This window comes from Elaeis guineensis, chromosome 3 (genome assembly GCF_000442705.2).
Source record: "Elaeis guineensis isolate ETL-2024a chromosome 3, EG11, whole genome shotgun sequence".
NCBI lineage: Eukaryota > Viridiplantae > Streptophyta > Magnoliopsida > Arecales > Arecaceae > Elaeis > Elaeis guineensis.
Genome location: NC_025995.2, coordinates 106,575,492 through 106,600,342, shown reverse-complemented (window position 1 = coordinate 106,600,342; position 24,851 = coordinate 106,575,492). Strand labels below are relative to the sequence as shown.

Genomic DNA, 24,851 nt, shown 5'->3' with positions numbered 1-24,851 from the left:
ATCATCACTTGTAAAGAATAATCTTTATTCAATTAAATTGGAAGAATTTTTGTTTATGGTACAGAGAAGATTGACAGCACATACAACATTGGCCATGAATAAGAGATAAAATATTGACCACAAAAGCAATATCAAGACTTTACCTTCTCTTGATCCAATATAACATTCAAAATCCTTCCCGGAACATATATCCTTTTCCTTATTGTCTTTCCAAGCAAATACTTGGAGAGCTTCTTATCCAATGATGCTACTCTGAAAGCATCATCCTCTGAGCACACTTCATTGACCAAAATGGTACCTCTAGTCTTCCCATTGATCTGAACAGGCAGCACGATGGTCGACTCTTTCAAGTACTCGCTTTTGGCCTGAACTCAATCCAAGAAACATGAGATTCAGAGACCAGGTGTGCACACAATATATAGAATTATAAAGAAATAGACCTCTCGAATTATAAGTTGACAGAAAGTAGACACCATAACCATCTAGCCTTTTTCCCAACTACTTTTCCAGCAAGTATGCCATCACCCAAGAAAAGGACACCATTTACATGTTTAAATTAATTATGAACACAATATTTCAATGGTTAGTTTTTGAAGAACTTGGAAAAGAAAAGTCTCAATAGTCAATATATTACAGGAACACACCAATACAAGAATTTTCAAGCTGTCTCCTAGTTTGCATCTATTCAACAACATGAGGAACACAAACCTTTTCAGAAGTTCTCAAGACAATAGATTTCTGTTTTCCTTAATCTATAATTATTAAAAATGCATTGAATCTAAAGTATCGAGAACTATTGAACACATAGATCAAAGTATCATGAAATGAAATGCTAAATTTATTCAGTTTTGTTTATTACATTTTCATTAGGTGATGCCTCTTTAGCTTGCACTAAGATGATAAGGCAAAGTATGCTTAAGAACTCCATCATTAGAACCACGCATAGATAAATCTTTAGACTATCTTGCTTGACTCTTAAGGTAAGATTGTAATGAACTCAAATCCATTGCTTAATTGTTGCTACAACATAAAAAACATGATGCCCTTATGCCTCGGAACCAAAGAGGTAAGGCATCCATTCTAGAGAACAGGTTTGTTGAATCTATCAGCCATTTATGCATTTATCGATTTGAAAAATACAGTTTCTTACAGAGAAAAAGAAAAAACAATTGGAGGGCAAAGTTTTATGGGTCAAGGAGAACCAAGATCTGAGTTCCATAATTTGTCCTTTGAGACAGGATCGCACTGATTCATTGTATGCTCGTATCAGAACTTCTTTATTTTTTGGTGATGATTTTGCACGCATATGCTTCCAAAATAACTCATTTTTTAATTTCAAAAAGCAAAAGGTGCATACATCCCATACAATTAGATGGCAACCTTCAAATTAGAAGTGGAGTTATCATATTTAACATTTTATACTTTCAAGGTTTTTTTTACACTTTCAAGGTTTTTTTTACACATATTCACTTCAAACTGTGTTCAATTCCTTAACTTACACATCAACAAGTGGAACATTACATATAAACTAGAAGTACAAAATTTCAGATGTTTTTCTTAAAATTTTAAACACCTTAGCATAATTAAGGATGGAATAATCAATGGATAAGCTAAGGTTACCTTTAACCTAGGCAAACTAAGATTAAATGATAAAAAAGAAAGTGAATTCTAAAGATCTGGAAGGGCATATATGTAATATACTCTTTTTGAAGGGTACTTACACAAGGGCAGGATTTTTTAGGGGTATCTATGCGAAAATCCCTTGTCTTTTTTCTTTTTTTAATTGGTGGAGAGGGTGGTGGGAATTTAGAAAAAGAACTAGCTATTTGAAAATTATATCATTTGACTGAAAAGCCCAGAGTTTCTGTTTCCTGTTTTAAGTAGTTATAGTATATGAAAGTTTCATATGTCAAAGGTCCAAAGAAGTGAACATCGGGATTTAATGTGGGCTTTAGAGTCTTTATGTTTAGGCCGTATGGAACTCGGAACTTTATTACCTTGCTTTTTCAATAACATCAAAGATTTCCACTAGAAACTAACGAGACATGCCATTTAGAAGAAATAAGATAAGAAAGAGAGATCATTAGCAAAAAACTTTTATATTGACTTCTGTCTGCTATGATTCGATTCATGGGAATGAATTTGCAACTGCATGAAGCACAAATCTTCTAATTGTTTGGATCATCCAACATCAATGTCTCTGCCCCAATAATCTATATGCTTGACAAGGATTAGCAATGAACAATAGAGAGAGGAGAAAGGAACTATTGTTATATTCTTTTAGCCTCTCAAAGGGCCTTTATAGGCTTCTAGATACAATGTACTTGGACACATACTAGATACAATGTACTTAGACATATACTAGATATGATAAGATTTTAATATATGGTTATAACTATATTAAAAATATAACTACATACTATATTTCTTCTCTAACACTCTCCCTCAAGTTGGAGCATATATATCAAATATTCCCAACTTGGTACATAAAGAAGAAAAACGAGTAGGCCCAAGAGCCTTGGTAAAGATATCAAGCAACTGATCCTTTGATATTGTGTGGGGAGTAACAAACTTCCCTGACAGAACAGCATCCTGAACAAAGTGACAATCAACCTCAATATGTTTAGTCCGTTCATGAAAGATAGGATTGTTTGCAATGTATATAGCAGACTGATTGTCACAATGCATCACCATAGACTCAAAACAAGATATACCATGTTCTCCTAACAAAGAATTGACCCACATCATCTCACAAGTTATGTGAGCCATTGCTCTATACTCAGCCTCAGTACTTGAACGGACCACCACTGTTTGTTTTTTACTTTTCCATGAGACAAGATTTCCTCCAACAAAAATGCAAAAACCTGATGTGGATCTCCTGTCACTCACCAAGCCAACGTAGTCAGCATCAAAATAGGCTTCAATTTGTAAATATCCATTTCTTTTATACAAAAGATCTTTTCCTGAGGCTCTTTTAATGTAATGCAAAATTTTTAACACAACATCCCAATGACATACCTTAGACTTCTGCATATACTGACTAACTACCTCCACTGTGAAGAAAATGTCAGGTCTTGTGATTGTCAAATAGATAAGCTTCCCCACTAGTCTACGGTACCGAGTGACATCCTCAAAATCATCTCCAAAATCATCAATCTCTAACGGTAATTGAGAATCAATAAGAGTAAAACTTGATTTATAGCCAAGTAAGCATTTCTCCATCAATAAATTAGTGGCATATTTTTTTTGAGAAAGAAACACTCCTTGCGACCCATATGCCACTTCAATTCCCAGAAAATATCGAGGTTGGTCCAAATTTTTGGTGACAAAGTAATTATCTAAATGCTCTTTGACCCGAACAACCTCATCATAATCACTATCTATTAGAAGAATATCATCCACATACATAGCAAGAACAACCAATCCCAAGGGCATTTACTTCATAAAAATTGAGTGATCAGACTTGCTGCAATAAAGTCCAATTTTGTCAACTACCTGGCAAAACTTGTCAAACCAGGCCCTTGGACTCTGCTTGAAGCCATATATAGCTTTTTTTAGCTTGCAAACTTTCTCCCTCTGAGCAACATATCCCGGAGGTTACTCCATACAAACAACCTCAGACAAATCTCCATATAAAAATGCATTACTTACATCCATCTGATGTATTTTTCAGACCTGATTAATTATAATGGAGAAGAGAATTCAGACTGAGTTGAGACGAGCAACTGGAGAAAAAGTTTCAAAATAGTCAACACTATAAATTTGGACGTATCCTTTAGTGACAAGATGAGTCTTAAAGCGCTCCACAGTGCCATCAGGTTGGTACTTGATTGTAAAGATCTATCGACATGCAATAGGATGAACACCGAACGATGGTGACACTAACTCCCAAGTGCCACGACTGACTAGAGCAACCATCTCTTCATCCATAGCCTGTCTCTATCTGGGATCAGACTGAGCCTTCTGATAGGTCCTGGAAATGGACAAAGAAGACAGAGATCCAACAAAAAATTGAAAAGAAGATAGAAAATAATCAAAAATCATTGAGGTAGATATTGGATGCACAGTACAAGATCGTTTATCCTTTCATAATGCAGTGGGCAAATCTGAATCTGGAAGATGGTAAATAAGAATCTCAGACAGAGATGACATAGTCGGTGGTGGTAAAGATGGAGAAGCTCTTTTTTTGCGATGACTGTAAACCTGCAAATATGGAGAAATAGAAGTACTAGAAGGTGGAGCCATGAGAGTACTAAGAGAAAGAGCAATATGTGGTAGAGAAACACCAAAGGACTCAGAAGAGATGGGAAAGAATAGAGTGGTCTTAAAGAATAAGACATCAATAGAGACAAAGTGTCGTTTAGAAAGAGGATCGTAACATCGGTATCTTTTTTGAATACGAAAATATCCCAAAAAGATACAACGAACAGATCAAAGAGACAACTTGTCTCTGCCAGGTCCAAAGAGATGAACGAAACACAGGCATCCAAACACTCGTGGGATGAGTGAGAAGGGATCCGTAGAGGGATAGAGAATGGAAAATGAAGATTTTTCATTCAATATACTTGATGAAGCCCTATTTATAAGATAACATGCTATAAGAACAGCATCACCCCAGTAAGGTTTAAGTACCTACATATGAAATATAAAAATCCGCACCACATCTAAAAGATGCCCATGTTTTGTTTCAGCTACTCTATTCTGCTGAGAGGTGTCAAGACACGAGGTCTGATGTATTATACCATAAGAAGCACAAAAATCTGAAAAACTGGACTGCTTGTATTCAGAGACATTATCAGTATGAAGAACTTTAATAGATATAAAAAACTAAGTTTTTATTTTATGATAAAAGTTTTGAAATATAGAAAAGACTTCAGACCGACACTTGAGGAGATACAATCAGATCATCCTAGTATGATCATCGATAAAAATTACATAATATCTAAAACCTAATTGAGTCAGGACAGGACTCGGACCCCAGATATCCGAATAAATTAGCATAAAGGGAGAGGAACAACGCTTACTAACAGCAGAAAGAAAGAACACTCTGTGATGCTTTCCTAACTAGCAAGCTTCACATTCAAAACTACCCGAAGTCCTAGGGAGAAGACTAAGATTCTTCAGGACTTCTGTAGATGGATGACCAAGATGGTAATGCCACTGATAACGTGAAATGGAAGATGACAACATCGCACAAGCAGAAGATGAAGTACCAGTAAGGAAATAAACTCCATCCAACTAAACACTGCCGCCAATTGTCTTTCTCGTGCTGAGATCCTAAAAGAGGCAATGAGAAGGATAAAACGTAACTGAGCAGTTTAAGGATATAATAAGGCATCCATAGATAACAAATTCAAATGACATTTAGGAGCATATACGACATCTATAAGAGTGAGAGTTGAAAAAATCCTTATAGTACCACATCCAATAATAAGAAATGAAATGCCATCCACAATAGTGACGAATAGCACATGAGATAATGGAGTGTACGTAGAAAAAAGACCTCTATTACCTGTGATATGAAAAGAAGCATCTGAATCTAATAACCAGGATATATCAGGAGTGACTGCAGTAGCCATCCCAAGAGTAGAAGACACAACTGGTGGAGTTGAAGATGTGGAGGCACTAGTAGACTGGAGAAATCACTCGTAGTCAGCCCGTGAAATTAGAACTGAGTCATCAGCAGCAGGACAGGCACCAATATCAGATGGAGCTAGAGGATGCAGCACTAGCAAGATCAGAGATAGAAGGCTTTCCAAATTTCTGTCGACAACACTCAGCAAGATGATTTGAGCATCCACAATATGGACAAGGTGAGAAAGAGTTACGTCCACGTCCACGACCTCCACGACTTCCTCAGCCACTACGAGTACCAACAACAAGAGCAGTGTTCTCCATAGATGAAAAAGATGTAGGCTGCAGCTCAGTAACACATAGAATCTGACTCACAGCATTGCTCAAGGTGGGAATGCTATCATCAGCCATGAGTTGAGCTCGAACATGAGAGAGAGGGATTAAGTCTGAAAAGAAATTTTGCTACATAGAATTTCTCACGCTGCTATTGAAAAACAAAAACATCAGCAGTGAGGGGATGATACTGGGCAAGCTCAATCCTCTTTCCCTGAAGAATGCTGTAGTACTCCTAAATTGAGAGATCCCCCTGCTGCAAAGAGAAAATGTCTGAATATAGAGAGTAAATCCTCGAGACATTCTTCTCTTGAAAGTATGTTATCCTCAAGAAATCCCACGTCTCTTTCGCGGTGGGCAGAAACATCACAGTATTGGCAATATGAGGCTCTAGGCTATTTAACATCCAGATGAGAACAGCATAATCAGTCTCTTGTCATTTGCAAAATTCTACTAAATCAGCACTACCAACAAGCTCTTTGTCAAAGTGATGGAGCTTCCTATGGGATCCCACCATGTAGCAAAATATCTGAGACCAAAGAAGGTAATAGGCACCATTAAATTTGACACTGATACCAAGAGGAGTGGTTCTCAGGTCATTCGAGGAAGAAGCCATAAAGAAAATCTAGAGGATCTGCCAAAAAGGGAGAGAATGTAGAAGAATACAATGCTCAAAAGGGATCTCCGATGACTGTTACAAAAGAGAAAACAGCCCGCAACATCAATGAAACTCAAGAAGAAAGGCTTATGTGGAGACCACGAGATCTAGCAATGATAGAGAAGTGATGGAACATCGATTCTGGATGCATGATAATCATCACCAAATAAGAACTAGAGGGAAGGACAGCAACGACAGTAGGAATGATGATGGCGGCAGCAAGAAGAGAAGATGGCTGCGGCAGATTTAGATGGTGTAGACGGCGACATCTAGGGAGAATGGCAACATCATCAAGGATGATGTTGAAGGCGTAAGTGCGTCAAATGAGGACAACGCGGACAAGAGCGAAAACATGGGGCCGATTGGTAAGAGACTGATCGATGATAAGGCAGCCTCACCCTCTTCCTTGCATGGATGATCGCTGCCCAATGCTCCTTTCTCGACGACCAGAAAGAACTCAGCGGCGTGGGAGAGATGGGAGATGGCGAGATGGAAGGCTGTAGACGAGGCAACGGCTTTGATTAGAAATAGGATTAGGCTCTGATACCATGAACAAGGGAGAGAAGAGAAAGGAATTATTGTTATATTCTTTTAGCCTCTCCAAGGGCCTTTATAAGCTACTAGATACAATGTACTTGGACACATACTAGATACAATGTACTTGGACACATACTAAATATGATGAGATCTTAATATATGATTATAACCATACTAAAAATATAACTACATACTATATTTCTTCTCTAACAAGCAACAATTGAAGGGAGGAACAATCACCAAATAACTTTGAATCTTCACAAAATTTCAAATCCTAAACTACATTTTTTCAATAATATAAAATCATCAAGAAAAGTCCCTCTCAAAGTACATCATGCAACGATACCTTACTTGAAGAATTATAATCATACAATGCCTAGAAAAAAAAATCTCAAAGATGGCAGGGTAGAGTTACACGTACATTGCCAAATGATCTGTATACCCTTTGTTTATTTCCAAGCACTTGAAAAAGAATAAGGGTATTATTGTAATCTAATTTGGAACCTGCATCTAAAAAAGTTAATCAATGGGGAAATGATGACAACTTATTTCCTGGTTAAATTAGAAGAACATCCCTATCTTTTTTGAAATTATGTGAAAAAGGAAGGTTATTTAGGAATTTGTCAATGCATGTAAGCCCTTCTCTGATCCCCCCACCCATTGGGGCTGTACTAGAAAGTCTAGAATTACCCAGGTCCCAATTTATTAGAGACGTACCATCAAGAATCATACCCAGAACATCTGGTTGTTAGGAAACCCCCACCCACAGGGCTGTACTAGGAAGTCTAGAATTACCCGGGTCCCAATTTTTTGGAGATCTACCAACCAAGAATCATAGCCAGAACCTCTGGTTGCTAGGTAAGAAGTACGATGACAAGGGCAAGCCCCAGTTCACCCTTTTCATATTATAACTCTATCCTATATGTTTAGGCAAATGGATATGCATTTTAGAAACAAAAGCTGAACTGCATTTAGCCTTTTTGTTCCCTTAATGAATAGGATGGTGGATCAACAACATGTAACTAAGCTAAAAACAAAAAAGAGTTGGAGGTAGGGCTTAGAAAGATTGCTAAAGGATAAGCATGGGAGAGGTAGTTAAGCATCTGGCTGTGATTTATTAAATATTTATACTAATATGTCGTTAAAATATTTATATTGGAATAACTTTTACCAGAAAAATTTATGACAATTTCAGTGTAAAAATTGATAGACCCATGATGTCGACACCCTTTGTTTTAATATAACAGCCTTGCTGCATTTGTCCAGCAACTTATAAAGGCATGTTGTTTTATTGCTAAACAATGTTACTGTGAGTTAAAATCAATCTACAAACTTTCTTTCCATCTACTTTAAGCTCAAGCTATCGACCTTGCATTTTCTATAGTATGCTTCTTTTATTTCATAAGCTTGTACTTCCATTTAGTGTTCCCTTTTGCATGAAGCAGTCTTACATACAGGTCTTGCAAATTTTAAAATTCAGCACATATAAATTATTTAGTTAATCAGTAATTTATAGAGTTCAAAAATCTACTATTCAGAAGAGCCACACCTCCCTGCAGCAAAGAATGGTAAAGTCATACCTCTGGAAAATGTTCATATGCCAACGTATTTGAGTGTCCCAGTCGAAACCAGAGCTCCTCAGCCATGTGTGGTGCAAAAGGAGAAAGCAACAAGACAAATGGCTCAATAATTGATTTTGGACAAGTATCCCACTGAAGTGTATACAAAGCAAAGAGTATATTAGATAATTGTAGCTGCTGCCTAAAAATAAGACCCTACAACTAGCTAAATCTTAATAACAAGCTTAATGAAGCATTTCTAAAATATGACATGGCAGGTATTCATTTAATAAATACATGAAAGTACAATAATTTATATATCAACTAGTATTCATAAAAAATCAGCATGAAGATATGTATTGGATAAAGCAAGAAATTTATAAGCAAATCTAGAACTAAAGAAGTAAACTGATGAATTGCTTATCTTAGCATGGTGTGGAACCTGATAAATATATGAATTTTTAACAAAGGAGAATAATATCCTTGCATAATGCCAAACTGTTGTACAGAAGAAATATCTAGTCAAGATGTGCTTTATTAAATTGTTGGGTATCACGTCATGTGGCACGAGTTTCTATTGTTATCAGATTCTAAAATTAACAAATTACTAACTTCTATCTGATAATTCACTAAGCATACACATGGGTTCAATTTCAATTACAAACTTATGAACCATAATGATAGTGCAGACTATCCATTTCACTAGTGTTGAATGGTTAAAGCACCCTATTTGGAGTTTAAACAGCCAAAGCAGAAAATCTGGTGGGATATTTTTTATTAAGATTAGATATTGTACTTCCTCAGACCATCATAGTGGAGCATCCATAAACAGATAGCAGTTGCAATAATTATATCTTTAATGTTTAGATATGCAAACAACTAGCAGAGCGTTTGATCAGCTGTCTGGCAGCGAACACGACTGGCCAACTATTGGACTCAAAAACAAACCTGAACACAAGCTAGGCGCTGCTTGCTCTCATTCATCTTGATACAGCTTGAGATAAAAATAATATTATGAACCAATAATATATACAAAAGAATTTATATTTTCATTATGTATTAATATCTGTTTCCTTTAAGGACATATATCAGCTATTAGATCTTAGTCTACAGGCCTAAATGTTGACCAATTACACTGCAGCTGTTAATTTAACAGCGAGACTAATAGGGGCTCTAGATGCCCTGATCCTCCTATTTTTTCCCTTTTGGAACACTCCACAGCGGCAGCAGCACCAATCTTTCCTGCATCCTCTGACCCTTCATGGCCTCCAACCTCCATCTTGATACCAGCTATTTCTTCATCTTGTCACCTCTAACCCCCATTTCCACTACTCCATTTCCTTACCATAAAATCTCAAATCTCTTTTTAGGCTTAAAATCGGCCTTCATTTCAGCTTCCACTCTTTGCAACTCAACGATCCAAGCATTGAGGAGTACAACTCCATGATCTAGGTTATATCTGAAAGGCCTTATGCACTCTGCTTCTCCTACTGCCACCCATTACCGTGGCCCATGAAGGTCTCCATCGCCAAGGACCCTAGACAGTGCCCCTATGCCCAACTTTTACTGCATCAGGTCAATCTTTGGTTATGAGAACTAGAAAACCAGCATCAATTTTCATGAGTAGAGAAGAGAGGCATGGGATGAAGCTGCGACGGGTTCAATGAGAATCGGAAGAAGCAGCGAAGATGAGCTGGAATTCAAGATTAACCAAGCCAAGCTCGAGCTAGCTCAGTATCAGATGAGCTAAGCACAAGCTCCACCTTCTCAGCTTGACTCTACCTTGAGTTGAGCTCAAGCTGGCAATCTTACTTTTCGAGCTGAGAGCAAGCTAGCCACGAGTTATATGTTCAGCCTGTTAACACCCTAACCAGAAGTAGCAATGGCTCCAGGAGGCTGAAAAATAATGAGTTAAAAGACTGCTCCATTTTATATTTGTTAAGAAATGTGAAGTCTAGTTGTTTATCAGTAGATTATGCTGAAGCTTGAAAGTTACATAAGTATCGTGGGATTCACATGAAATCCTCTCAACTGTGTTCTATTGGAAAATTTAATTTTAGCTTCTTGTATTACCAATAGTTTTTTCACAAGAAACAAATGAACAATCAAATGTTCAAGTTCTCAATATATGGACTTGTATATGTATAAATTATTCATAAATTAGTCTAATTCAAGCAGCCTGCAGAGTAAAGTAAATAAATGCTCATTATGCAAGACCTTCGATTGCAGTCAGATCATTCAAGATAGAAAAAGCTTTCACAAATATGCATACAATAAGTAAAGCCATGTGCAATATAAACTGTAACTAGCATGGACTGAAATACCAATACCTAGGGTAGTACTGGTCTTTCCCAGGAATGATACATTACCGACCAATACCATACTAACTATGGGGATGGCGTACTTTTTCCATTTGCTTTTTTCTTTTCAATGTTTTTGTGGTTTTGATATGTAATATAGATAGCAAGTCAATCCTGTTCTGCTTTTCTAATGTGCAATATGGATATAGATTGAATGTTTCATCTAAATGCCCACTATACCAAAATGATTCGCATTTGTTGTCCTGTAGCACAATCAACAATGGGAGCAAATTGCCTCTAGCACCAGAAATAAATTTTGTTCCTTAGTCTCTATCACTCGTGACCAAAACTCATAACTATATAGATAGATGCATGCAAAGTCTGGAGCATTTGCAGCCAAAAATTTTGACAACTCAATATTTGACTTTTATTTCCATCCTATGAGTGATCATGCAAGCGATCAGGATTCAAAGGTGGATTTGAAAGTCCCATGAGTTTTCCATTAGAGCCCAACATTTTCCACTAGATTTCAATATTTCTATGTTCGAATAATTTTTCACGTGTTTTCTTTTATTATTAAGTCAGAAAGTTCTATTCTTAGGATGATTTAATGCCCAATCATTTGTCTTTCCCACTTCATTCTGGGTTAGCCAACATGGCCCTCCACCTTTTAATAAAAAAACAAAAAAAACAAAAATTGCGATCGCAACCAAGATGAGCTTGTTGCTAGCTCATATAAATAGAAACAGATTGGGACAACCAGTTCATCCCATTCCCATGCTTTAAAAATAAAAAGATTAGCATCCCAATCAGGATTGGGCCTTGTACCAGGTTTACTGCCTTGGAACAGTCAGTACAGATGAGGACAAGCGGTATGTCCTAGTTTTGCCAATTTTGGCAGCCCAACACTCATCATAGTGTCATTTTTGCTCCTGAACAATATGATACTAAATTACTAATGTGCTGTCCTGTTTTGATGTATTAAAATCCATGGTAATTACAATGTAACTATTAAGAGATCATTAACTTGTGATACATTCAACCAAAAGAATCATGACCTGATCCTAACATAAACTATATGTAGATGCGAGAAACATCAAGAAAAAAAAAAAGACATAATAATTACTTTAAAAAAGTGCAGAAAAAAACCTTAAAAAATGGTTGCTTCAAATAAATGAATGAAACAAGTATCTTGTGTCATATCATCATGAAAGAAGACAAGTCAAATGGCTTTTGGGTCAATTACTAGAAATAATAAAGATAAATAGAAAAGTAAAATGGCCTCTAAAATTATGCAGTAAGCCAAAACCATAAGTTTCCATTCTGAACTAGCTACAAAAACCTATGCATGTAATTTCATGCTAAAGTGAATGCCTCAAAGTATATGTAAGACCTTATAAGCAGAATTGACAAATTCCATCATTGCAGAAATTCCTGTATTGAATCTTGTTTCTTGAATCTCTTCCACTACCTGCCAATTTGATGAACAAGATGAGCATAAACTTACTCACGTTTGACAACCAAGAACAAATGATAAATGAATATGGCTTATCACACAAGTACTATTTTACAACTACAATTTTTAATGTGACACCAAACATGCATGCATGCATGCGCAGATGCATGCCTACATACATGCGCAGATGCATGCATGCATACCTGCACTCCACATCTTGTAAAAGGAGTTGATGATTTTAAAATCAGTGACAGGCTATCCAAATTGAAGATCGAAACTGTTGAACTTGATCTACACTATATAAAAAGTATAGAAACAAAAATTCATATATTTTGGTGGTCTCTAACCTATGCATGAAGTTGATGCAAAAATAAACAATGTCAATTATACTAATATAGTAAAATACATGATAGGGCACACAAATCGAAAATGCATCTTATGGGTCATGATATAAGCATCTTAAAACATGGATATATTTAAACTCCCTTGGTTTTGATAATTAGATCATAGCAAAACAAAGCATCATACTGTTAAAAATGTCCATTTTGACATCTATTTGATAATTTAATTAGGGACCACCAAAGTATATAATTATAGTTTCTCAAGCATTTTTTGTAGAACAAATCATGTTGTTAATGATACAAATACTTAAAAAAAGTAGAAGAAAAGGGCTCATATGTCATCCATGAGTTACAACACCAAGCTTTCAAGGAAAAAAGTATAGAATATAGATACTGAGGAAAATGTAAATTAAATGTCATGATCCAATAAGATTTTGAGTGGAGCAAACCTATAGGTAGGTATTCCATTGGGTGCTTGAAGTGAGTGTATCAAGGAAGGAATAATAAAAGCACACTGCTCAGGGCAATGCAGGTCAACACTTCAGAGCATGCTTTTTATGCAAGTAGGGGTCAGGACCCACCCCCAACCCCAGATTAAAATGAGCAAAATAGTTTGCAACACATCCTCTCCAACTACTATAATGTGAACAGAATTTTCACACGAAGATGTGGGACTTGTAAACTAAGTCAGTTCACCAAGATGGCTGTCTTGTCCAGAAAGAAATTTTGCCAAGTAACCAACAATTGAAAAACAAAAAAAAAAAAAAAGACAGTTTTGACAAATATAATCATGTCATTCGGAGGCTACCAATCAAGTAGCTAACAAACTTACAGAAAGTTTGCCAAGGAATCGATAATATGAGAAAGAGAGAGAGAGAGAATCTTGCAAAACATAATCATGCCATTGGGAGGACTCCATCGAGTAGCAAACAAACTTAATAGACAAATCCTGCAGCTGTGGGCCTACCACAGATAAAGACACCAAATAAGCTGTCCTTTCCATACTTCTAACATGGATTTGGGAGGCAGTTTATGGAAGCAACAGGTTCTGGGGAAAGTTGATTGAACTGTGATGAAATTTGAATTAATTTTGACACTGATTAGATATATATCAGGTTTATGCAAGTCACTCTACATGGAGAAACCAAACTCAAAAGCATATAGTTGTACACAACAGCATTTATGTGCACACAGTTTTCCACAAGCCTATCGTAATTCATCCAAACAGCAGGACAGATCCTATCCACATTGGTTCAGCTTCATGGGTCAAAATAATGTCCATCAAAGTTTGAGAAAGTATTACAGCCAGAATTCGACCCAAGATCAATCCTCTAAGGATTGGCGCTAATTTCCTAGCCAAAGCAATTCAGGCTAAAAAGTGCTAGTAGCAAAAGCTGTAAGGCAAAACCTAGGAGCTCTAAACCCAAAGCTAGAGTTTTCAGTCATTTCAATAAGTCTAGAAACTAACATTTCCATTTCTGTACTCTAGTTGGTTTGCAATATCCCATTTGCCCCTGCCTTGCATTCTAGGCCAGCTGTTACAAGGTTTTGTGGATTTTTCTTTGTTTTAATTCACAACTTGTTTCTCCTAGATAGACCAGGAACATGGACCAGGAACATGGGAAGAAGGCTCTTGATTTGCTAGACTAGGATAACCCTGATTGGGTTGAGAAAAAGAATCGATCGCGTATAGAGGAGGCTCTTGTTGCCGATAACCCAAGTTGGGTTGTGCCTGTTGACCCGGGCAAGGGGCAGAAGAGTAAGTGTCAATTGAGACAGCTGGACATGGTTTGACCGACCGATCATGGGTGGAACATGGCCTGCTTGACCCGATGTCGATGGCATCTGGTCTTGGCCGGATTGGATTTCTTTATGACTGACATGGTCTGATCTTGTCTCCCCACAATCTCTTTCTGGCTGAGGAACCCATGTTTTCCGGTCTTAGCTTGACCGATTCACTCAACTGATACCACTAGCCTTGCATTGTGTGAACTTCCCTTCCCCAATCCAGAACTGGTCAACTTGTCACTTTTGGATCCAAAACCATTCATTTAACATTGATTACATAAAGAACTTCTTCCACTCATTTATATTATGTTTTCTTGAAGCTCGTGTGGCAAAATTATGACCATTCCCCTATTGGTTTTTGTGGGCTTCTACAATTTGTGGCAGCTTTAAATTCCATGTCTGCAGCTGCTGCTCCACTTTTAGCTGAATTTAAACTATCAGGACTCACTCCCACAATGAAGCTGCAAACTGCAGCATCTTCAGTATGGGTGTTAAGCTTGTTGACAGTTGAGATAAGTAAATTGGTGGATCGTTTTGTCGGCATCAGCTACCTGGTGAGCTAGTAAAGGAATTAGAAAGTAGGCATCAATCATTGTGCTAACAATATCATCCAAGCAAGAACCAGAAAAAAAAGAAAAGCAAATCACGTCATATGCATTACCAACTTCCATGGGATTATTTCAGGTGTTTGTGTGTGTATCAGTGTAATTTGAAGATTCTGCAGCATGGCATACACATGCATCGAAGCATCCAAGTCAATTATATCTATCAAATAAATGAAAATGATTCAGAAGTATCCCAATGGCCACTGGGATAACCTAAATCCTCAACATATATGAAATAATAAATCATTAAATGTTGACCTTAACATCTTTGGATAGTATTATACTAACATATTTCTCTTTATTAAATTGAAATAAGATACAAGGAATATGACGAGTGAGATCCATAATTTCAATAAAGCCACATTCTGATATCTCTAGAATTTAAATCAAAATTGAGAAGAATTTGACCTTCCCAATGCATTTGTGAAGAGTACGGAGCTGTTCAAAACTTGGCTTATCATCAGTGGCAACAGTTCCATCCTTATACATTCCATCCAGTAAGGGAGGGCCCACAATCAGCCTCCAAGTCCTCCCGAGAAACCGATGTACACCTTCAATCCCACCAGTACTCCATGTTTTCGAATCTCTAAGAGGGAAAAGGCAGATTGTAATTGAAGTCCACATCTATGTCATGGGCCATGTTTATTTATTTTCATTTCGAATTAACATAGAACATGAAACTACCTTAATGGTCCCATGAACATTTCATACAAGCGAAGAGAATCTGCACCATATTCACAAACAACGTCATCGGGATTGATGACATTTCCTCTACTTTTACTCATTTTGTAGGCTCGAGCAACTAAACGAATGTCTGGATTATCTTTTAGTACATAAAAATCACCAATCTTTGTAACCTGAATGATAGATCTATGCATATTAGATGGTGAAGGATTGCAAAAGAAAATTGAAACATTAAAAAGTTGTGATTTTTTGTTACAGTTTCACAAAGATAAAAATTGTTAGCAAACCTTGTCTACAGGTATCTTTTCTTGATAATGATTGCCTGTGATGCTGACGGAATCAGCAGAAACCAATCTCCCTTCTTGGTCTCGCCATGCCATATATTCAACCTGTTACTAAATTCATGAGAAATCAACAATCATAAATGAGCAACTTTGCCTCAGGAAAGCAATTTTACTTACCTCTCCAAGTATTAGCCCTTGATTTATAAGGCACCGGAAAGGTTCCTTTGTGGAAACTACACCAATATCGTAGAGGACCTGAGAATTGAAAGCTTTAAGCATGACAAACCAAAGATAGACAATTCAACAAGATGCTTGCTATAGCAAAATGCATACGTAGATATATTCACCTAAAAACATATTCAGACAGACACCAGGTTTCATGACACAGGACAAATTAAAAAATGCAGAAGTCAATGATAATTAAGATGCAAAAGGTCCAGATGCATTCAGAAATGCATGAAAATGATCTAAGTGTTGCCAGATAAAAGGAAAAAAAATATATTAACAATATGTAGATTAATTATTTGGAAAGCAATTGCAGAACTAACCTATAACTGGGCTCTATCTCACCACAGAATCTACTGTTATAGTCTCAGCTAGCTGAGCCCTCAAAAAATTTTCATTTGTCAGGTCAAGCATGCTAACAGAATAAAAAAGAAAGGTAATTCCCAATTATATACCCTCCAAAAATCCAATTAGAATCTGCTTTCAGATCTTTAATTAAAATTTTGTAAATTTAATGTGCCATGAGGAAGCCTTCTAAGTTCCAATGAAAAGGCATTTTGATATAAAAACCTGTCTTACCATTAAGTATTTGCAAGCCCAGATTTTCTCTACTAATATATAGTCATTGTCTGACCCAAGCTTTGAAGTCTTGACATACTGGACCGTACATGGTATACCATATTGACCTGGCACAGTATAGGTACAGTACATGGAGGCTTGGTACTTTCCTGTGCAAACACATCTACAGCCATACAGGAGCTGGGCTGACTCCAGAATTGTACCACGTGTTTAGGCACCAGGGGCAGTACTGCTACCATACCATGTCCATTTAAAAACTTGGTTTGACAGACTACAAGGGCAGAATTCCTGACAGAAATACAGCCTCTTTTTGAATTGATGTCATCAAAGCTCAACTAAAATTTTGATCACTCATATTACATCCCAGGATACCACCAAACAGCAATATGGTTTTCCCTTATGGACCCTTGACCATCTCTAATATGTCCTTCAAAAACAAAATGCTGGTAAGTCTCTGATATCCTTTCTTCCATTACAAAGGAATCAGTAAAAGGAGGTCAGTCTTACTCTTCCTTAGCCAGAAGAGACACGAAACCATAAAGCCTAACTGACATCGATTCTTAGTTCAAATATAATAGATTGGTACAGAATATCTGCAAAATCATGAATCCCGAGCATCTACATTTCATACAATTACAAGTGAGGTATGAGATATTGAATTGAACTTCAAGAAGCAGTTCTTATACTTTGAAACACCCGATAATAACTGAATTTATTGTTCATCTGAAAAGTGCACCATTTCCACATTATGATGAGAAAAAAAAAACATTTACCATAACCTACTAAATTATCGTGCATTAGGATGTTTATTAAATATGGTTTGAGGGAAACCTTGTGCCAAAACCTGGCATAAAGCAAGTGCAGGACAGAATGCTCAGCACCACCAACATAGATATCAACAGGGCCCCAATACCTAGATAAATCCAATGAAGGAATGATTTGCTGTATCATACTCAATGCAAAATATTCCCTTCATAAAGCAAAAAAAAGGAGTTTGCTTACCCTTCTTTTGCCCTACCAACCAAAGCAGCTGAATTTTTTGGATCCATAAATCTCAAATAATACCTACATCAGACAGGCATGAGTTAGTCATTTCAGATTTTATTAGATTCTCAAAAGTCAAAAGTTTAGGCACGATGAATTTCTTTGCTGACAGTTTGACTCAGACCATACTTTTATGCAGCAAGGGAACAATCACCTAACCAAAAATGACATAAAAATTTGGAACTTAGTCTTTATTCTATTACAATTATGCTTGATGCATAATCTGCTCAATTCATTCATGAAGCCTTCTCAGGTTTGAGTTTGTTCTATTGCTGGCCCCATAATTTATAGAAAAGGATCAGATGATGATAAGGATGGTATTTAGTTTAATTTAAATCAACATACAAATATTCATGATCAGTAAATACTAAAAATAATTTAAAAATACAAGACATTTTCTGGTTTTATAAATACAAGATACCTCTGCTGCCAAAAGTGCAGTTTTGGACCACAAGATAAGGCTATAAAGCATGACCTGATTCCTGGCAAAGATCTGTCTTGAGTAGACAAAAGCATGTTTAAAGCTTAAACATAAAACTTGTCCATGAAGGAAGATGATAAGACTACGAACATTCAGTAATAGTCTGAAGGGCAGAACGTTGATTTCAGCAAAGCTGCATCAATCAACAACATCATAGCTGTTGTGCATTATAGAATATATGGAATAGCTACCTTGATTCGCCTTCTTAAAGTGATTGGCTTGGTAAGGAACATAGTATCAACAACAGTAAACAACTTCATGGATTCCTTTCAAGAATGAGACCAAGATCAAGAGCATGATTAGCTGCAAGCCAGCTAGTAAAATGGAATTAGTAATTCCCATGAACTTTTCAAGCCCAAAAACGGTATCTTCTAAAAGTCCAGTTGACAAAATCTACACAAATTATGGGCTAGACCATATATCACAAGGGTGAACAAATTTACACCCAACAATGTCATCACAAAAAATACATGGACTTGCTGTCAGCCTTCAGAAAGGCTTTTTGGTTGTTTTGATAGGTGAACCCAAAGAGGTTCTGCTGATAACTTGCAGATATATTAAATCTCAATAACTTGTACCCTTTATTTTGCTCTGGCATGGCATACATATTCTTTGAGAAAAGACTGATCATCTAAGCCTCTAAGGATGCAGAGCTTCATAGTCCAAACTAGATATGTCAGCATCAAATTTGATGTTCAAGGGACACATTGTCAATACAAGGGAACTGAGCATCTAGTAATACATTATTTAAAAGCACTCCTCAGATTCAAATGCTCAAGGCTTGCACAATGTTGACATTTTTATGGCCATTAAAAACTTGCAGGGATCATTTTTTGCATGATTAGATATTCTACAAGATTTGGGAGAAACAACGATTCAAATATTTATTAAGCTATACACAATAGTCTTCTTTGACCATAAAATTGAGAAATGAGTCACTACCGATGATCCTCAAAGTTGACATAAATTCAATGTTGTGAATGCCAATTAGGGACCATAGGTCCAGTGTTCCTGAGGTGCATGCGAATTTAGTTTGTAAAGATGGAGACTTCTGGAGCTTCAAAGCAAACATGCTATCCTTTTGCCTCAGTACTGTAATGACCAGTCTCTGCCTTTCATGCTAAATGGAAATGTCAAGGTTTTAGCAGTTGGTCATTAGCAAGTTCAAACACCCAACACCTTGCAACAGGTTAGGATCCTATTTGTTAGAAGTAAGAATTTTTTATGGAACTAAAGAGGTGGAAGCTCTACTCTTCTTTCCAACAACAGAAGGTGCACCTTTACCATTTCTGCCAACATAATTCCCAGGATCAAAAATGTAGGACAGATTGGTAATTGGTTATCTTAAGTGAGCCTATGCGGAAACATCAATAACCAGGCTGTGTTGAGTTGAGTTGCTCTGCATTTACAACATTGTCCATTAAAGATCAAACTAATTAGGAGGTCTCTAGCCCATTACAAGTTTACTATTGCCATGCTTGTCATCCTCAAGAAACTTGTGCTCATCTCTTATCTTATTGTTCCTTCTCTCAACTTAAATGGAGGCCCAAATGATACAACCAAACACTTGTCATGCTCTCATGACCTGCTGTCTGCTAAAATAAACAGAAAAGATTAAATCATAATCCAAGTCCCATCAACCCATATACAATCAAAATGCATCAGATCAGATATGGTTTCTAGCTTTCTAACAAGTTTCATTTCTTGCTTAAGGTTCATCCAAGGATTTGAGAAGAAATCAGTTTGAGATGAGCCGCTTGGATCATAAGAACCAAAGGGGTGTCTCAATTTGCATAGGCTCGATTCATGCAGGTAACCGAATGATCCACACAGCAGAACCAGCCAGGCATATTGGCTTTAGTTCACTACCACATTTACCAGTACCAAGTGATACCACGAGGGACTGCCTTTTAAGAGTTCTTTCTTCTGCATTCTCCTCGTCATTGGCTAGAAACAATAATAAGGGACAGCTAGCAAGTTGAGAGACTAGGGATTGAGGCCTTTTTATAACCATAAATCAAGGATTTTAATCTCACCAAATTAAAGGATTCAAGGTATAAGAATTCTTCCCTTTCTTTTTCTTTCTTTCCCCCTTTTTTTTTTTGATATTAGGAAGGGCTGATCTGCACCCTTTCTACCCTATATCCACCCTGCCTTTAGGTGTTGACTCCAGCAATCAAACCCATAACCTCTTGAAAAAGTGGCAAGTTGATACCATCCAAAAAAGGGCATGGTGGTTCCCTCTCTTTACTTTTATTTTCTCAAAAATTCAGGCTAAAATCCCTAAATGATTATTAAATCTAGGAAAATTTCTGCTAAAATTACGTGGAAGTGTTATCAACAGTTGGATTCATGCTCTAAAGCAACAACCTGGGCTCAAATATGTGGATTTTGGGGGTGTTGTGGATAACCGCAAAACATATACCTGGAAACATGGTTAATTTGAAATTAATCCAATCAAAAAATTGTTTATTTGGATTGATTTCCAATCAGACAATGTTATTTAGATTGATTTTAGGATATGATATAAGAAATGATTTATCTACAACATACCAGCTTAAACTTTTTTGAGCTATTCTGCTATTTTTTTTTAAATTAATTCTAGAGAAAAAAATTAAAAATAACAAATATGTAAAATTTAAAACAGTAGCATGTTTGCACTAATGACATGCACATGCAACCAACTAGTCAAAAATAGTGGGGACAATTTAGGTGTGTTCAGTTTCCATTGGAGCCTAGACTTGGAAAATGAATAAATCTAAAATTAATCTAGTGAAATACTTCTATATGGATTAATTTTTTCTTATGATGTCTATATAAGGGATGATTTACAAACCCCTCAATTAAAAATGTTTTTCACCATCAATTAAATTTTTGGATAATTTATAAATTTTTAAAATTAATTCTTGATATGTCCTCATAGCTTATCAAGAGAAAGTACTGCTCCCATAGTGATCATACAAGCAGGTCAGCTAATGCAATACAACCTCTACATGAGAGATTGTTATGATCACCAATATTGGTAATATGCACTGGAGTAGTACCGAACTTATCTAAGGCAGGTATACAATATGGAGCTTGTGTTTGATCAGATCATCTACAAGCCTGCCACATACTCATACAAGCAATAGGATGAGGGTTGTATGAAGTATACAATTTTGTTAGTACATGGCATTATAAGTATATCTTTCTTCATTGCTTTCTAAGATGATTAGCGGTACTCCTAGACTTGTTAATGCACATTGATCCACTCATCGTAACTGTTGATATGCCCCTTCTATATGAATCTCGTAATCTAATTGCTTTTCAAATGATAATAGGCAGCTATATGGTAATTTAGATAGACTATGATACATTATGTACGTGATAAGTATGCATGTTTCTAAGTTTAGCATGCATAGAAAACCATAATATTATCTCAGAATTCGTACTGTCTTCCTTGAAAAAATATGGCACTTGGACAAAAAAACATGATAAGCAAACAAAAATATAGTTTGGAAGGCTAGAAAAAGCCATATTGAGGGTGTCTAAGGTGTATCCACAAATACCCATCAATATCCTTCATTAATACAATCCTCGGTTTTGCACATACTAAACCCACATTGGTTGGTACTGGTTCAATCCTTGTCGTATAAGAAATTTCTTTATATTGAAAAAAGAAGAAAGGGAGGAGAAAGAGGGGAGGTGAGGGCAGAAAGAAAATCGTTTCATTGCAAGCATGGTTAAATGACAGCTGAATACCAAAAAAAATTGTATACACAAAGAGAACAACAAAGTATATGGAAAATATTTCTTAAAAGCTGCAACAGAACTTTTTTACCAGCAGGAGCCAGCCCATTGTGGCATTGTACTCATTTCTCGTTTTGCAGGTCTCCCAGATATAGGATCCATGGTTTGAACCTGAACATAGAGATGCATATGAATAATTTTCATCATATAGTAACAAACTGGCATGTCGATCATAAGAATGCTTATGTTTATCTTTGCTGAACATACCCAAGATGTCGCTTTTGCCAATGGGGGTTCCCCTGTTCCAGTAGGAGTGAAGTCATCCAATTCAGGCAGAGTAAGGGGCAGCTCATTTTCTGGAAGAGGGACAACTTCACCAGTATCATCCAGGTAAATGACTGGAAAAGGTTCTCCCCAATAGCGTTGTCTAGCAAAAAGCCAATCCCTCAGCTTGTAGTTCACCTAACCAGATAATATGTTGCGTTCACATGCAACGTCGTGTACAATATGCTGGAGGAAAAAAAATGTTGCCACAATAAATTTACAATAAATAAAACACACCTTTTTCTTCCCATAACCTGTTCTCTCAAGCCAATTTATGACTTCTGAAGCAGCATCTTTGCATGATAAGCCATTGATATTCAGTCCAGATACTGAATTAGATGAGTTCACCATGACACCATCACCTAGATATGGTTTACCAAGGTTGCAACTTTCATCAAATGGGCTTACAACCCGAATGATCGGGATATTATATTTTAATGCAAACTCATGGTCACGAGAATCATGTGCAGGTACAGCCATAATTGCTCCGGTGCCATAACTGCATATAAAGTATGAACAAAAATATCAGCTGTGTTGCACAACTAGGAGATAATACAGTATAAAATAATATAAAAAATGATAACAATAATCTGTTTACAACCAGAAAAAAAAAAATTGTATAAGGATTACAGATGCAGATCGACTTAAATATACCAAATTTAGAAAATAAGATATGCTTGATAGTTGATATAATAAGCATCTACATCCCTCTATAAGATGCATGAAGGAAGAACAGTATCATAAATCATTTGTCAACCAAAAGCAAAAACAACCAATAGAATACTTGAAGAAAGGTGTTCTATCAACATGATGGAACCAAATAGTTGTCTTATATGCCGTATGGTGGAAGAAGCACCACCTACTAGATTCTGAGATGTTTTGCCAATTCTGTTAGTGTATACTGTTTCTAACAAAATAACTTGTTCAATATCTCTAACAAGATAATACATGGAAAATTCAGGATGCAAGTAAAGATACAGATTCTAAAATATTGAAAACAAAACAAGGTAAAAACAAGAAGAAGAAGAAGATGAATAAAAGATTTTTGCTGTTGGAAAGAATAAAAATGTTACATTCTTTAAGATGAGCTAAGTTGACAAAAACAATATGACAAGAGAATTGTATTGAAATACACGTGTGAATTGTACCAACAGACAGGTTCTATGAATAAAATTTTGAAGAATGATAATAAACTCCATGCCCACTGAAGAATAACTGCTGCATGAACATTTGAGCAACAAAGAGTATCTTACAGTTCTAAATAAACTGAATAGGAAAAAAAATATGTCTATATTACTGAATAGTTAAAAAAGCTAACTTGTAGAATCCAATAATAGTTGAAAAATCAAAAGATAAAAAGTGGAGATGTGTGAGTCAGATTGGTACACCCATCAATGAAGATAAGATTGTGTGATGGGCGAATTAACATGCACACACAAGGGAGTTATTTTAGGTCTATCTATTCATGTTATATCTAATCTAAGACCTTCCTACCCTTTTTACTAGCACTTCAATGCAAATTTGAGCACCCCATTTTACCAAGTTCCTATAAATTTTTGTGGCACATGGCCATACCACCTTAATCAGTTCTTATGACTCCTGCACCATTCTTCCATTTCATCCTTCCCGGCTCTATTTTTGCCATATATCTACCCTAGCATCCATTATTATCACCACCATTCTGAATCATAAGATATTATGGGCATTATTGTTGTTTTGGAAGTAGCTAATGTACTGTTCTGGTTTCAAGTTTGACTTTGTAAAGCTCCCTGCCAAGTACCCATTAGCACAAGGTCAACCATGAAGCTTCAAGATCACCAGCTCTTGAACAAGGTAAACAGATGTTCAGGCAGTATCTTAAATACTGAAATATTATAATTGATAGTAACTTTAGCTCAACATGAAAGTTATTTAAAGTCAATAATCACTTGAGACTAAAATTATAAATGTTATAAAAAAGCAAATCCAGATAAACCTTCCTAAAACATAATCTGCTACCCATATTGGAATGACTTCTCCAGTAGCTGGATTCTTAGCATACGAACCACTAAAAACACCAGATTTTTCCTTTTGAAGATCAGTTCTCTCGAGTTCACTTTTTTTCGCTGCAAGATCTCTGTACTCCTCTACCTGCATTGATAAATTAGTCCTCTTCATGTTGATGCAAAATAATTGAACAAAGAATTTAATGAACATACACTTTCACGTTGGGCCTCAGATATTAATGATGGCAATAGATGATGCTCAGGGGCCAAAACAAGATATCTGCAAGGAAAGAGCATAGATCACAAAATTAATCCTCCAAAATATAGACAATATTATCCTAAGTCCGTGAAAAATATTTAATACT

At 36.3% G+C, this 24,851-nt stretch overlaps 1 protein-coding gene across 4 annotated transcripts in view; it reads right to left on the bottom strand.

Annotated features, from left to right (window-relative positions):
* Positions 1 to 8: 8 nt before the first annotated feature.
* Positions 9 to 24,851, bottom strand: part of LOC105041146 (leucine--tRNA ligase, chloroplastic/mitochondrial) — a 31,057-nt gene continuing 6,214 nt past the window's right edge. Inside the window, exons 7-21 of one of the 4 annotated variants that reach the window (XR_012139918.1) lie at positions 24,700 to 24,766; positions 24,477 to 24,631; positions 22,739 to 23,000; positions 22,445 to 22,639; positions 22,269 to 22,348; positions 17,926 to 17,988; positions 17,755 to 17,836; positions 16,297 to 16,374; positions 16,123 to 16,224; positions 15,836 to 16,008; positions 15,560 to 15,737; positions 12,355 to 12,432; positions 8,683 to 8,814; positions 5,513 to 6,163; positions 230 to 365 (exon numbers count right to left, since the gene is read on the bottom strand). Coding sequence is in view for 3 of the 4 variants with exons in the window: in XM_010917986.2 (XP_010916288.1) it covers positions 132 to 365; positions 8,683 to 8,814; positions 12,355 to 12,432; positions 15,560 to 15,737; positions 15,836 to 16,008; positions 16,123 to 16,224; positions 16,297 to 16,374; positions 17,755 to 17,836; positions 17,926 to 17,988; positions 22,269 to 22,348; positions 22,445 to 22,639; positions 22,739 to 23,000; positions 24,477 to 24,631; positions 24,700 to 24,766 (1,879 nt within the window). In the remaining variant the exon portion in view is untranslated. Of the gene's footprint in view, positions 366 to 5,223; positions 5,278 to 5,512; positions 6,164 to 6,220; positions 7,063 to 8,682; positions 8,815 to 12,354; positions 12,433 to 15,559; positions 15,738 to 15,835; positions 16,009 to 16,122; positions 16,225 to 16,296; positions 16,375 to 17,754; positions 17,837 to 17,925; positions 17,989 to 22,268; positions 22,349 to 22,444; positions 22,640 to 22,738; positions 23,001 to 24,476; positions 24,632 to 24,699; positions 24,767 to 24,851 lie in introns of those variants that run through there. The other 3 variants (XM_010917986.2, XM_073254251.1, XM_073254250.1) reach the window with 3 other exon arrangements.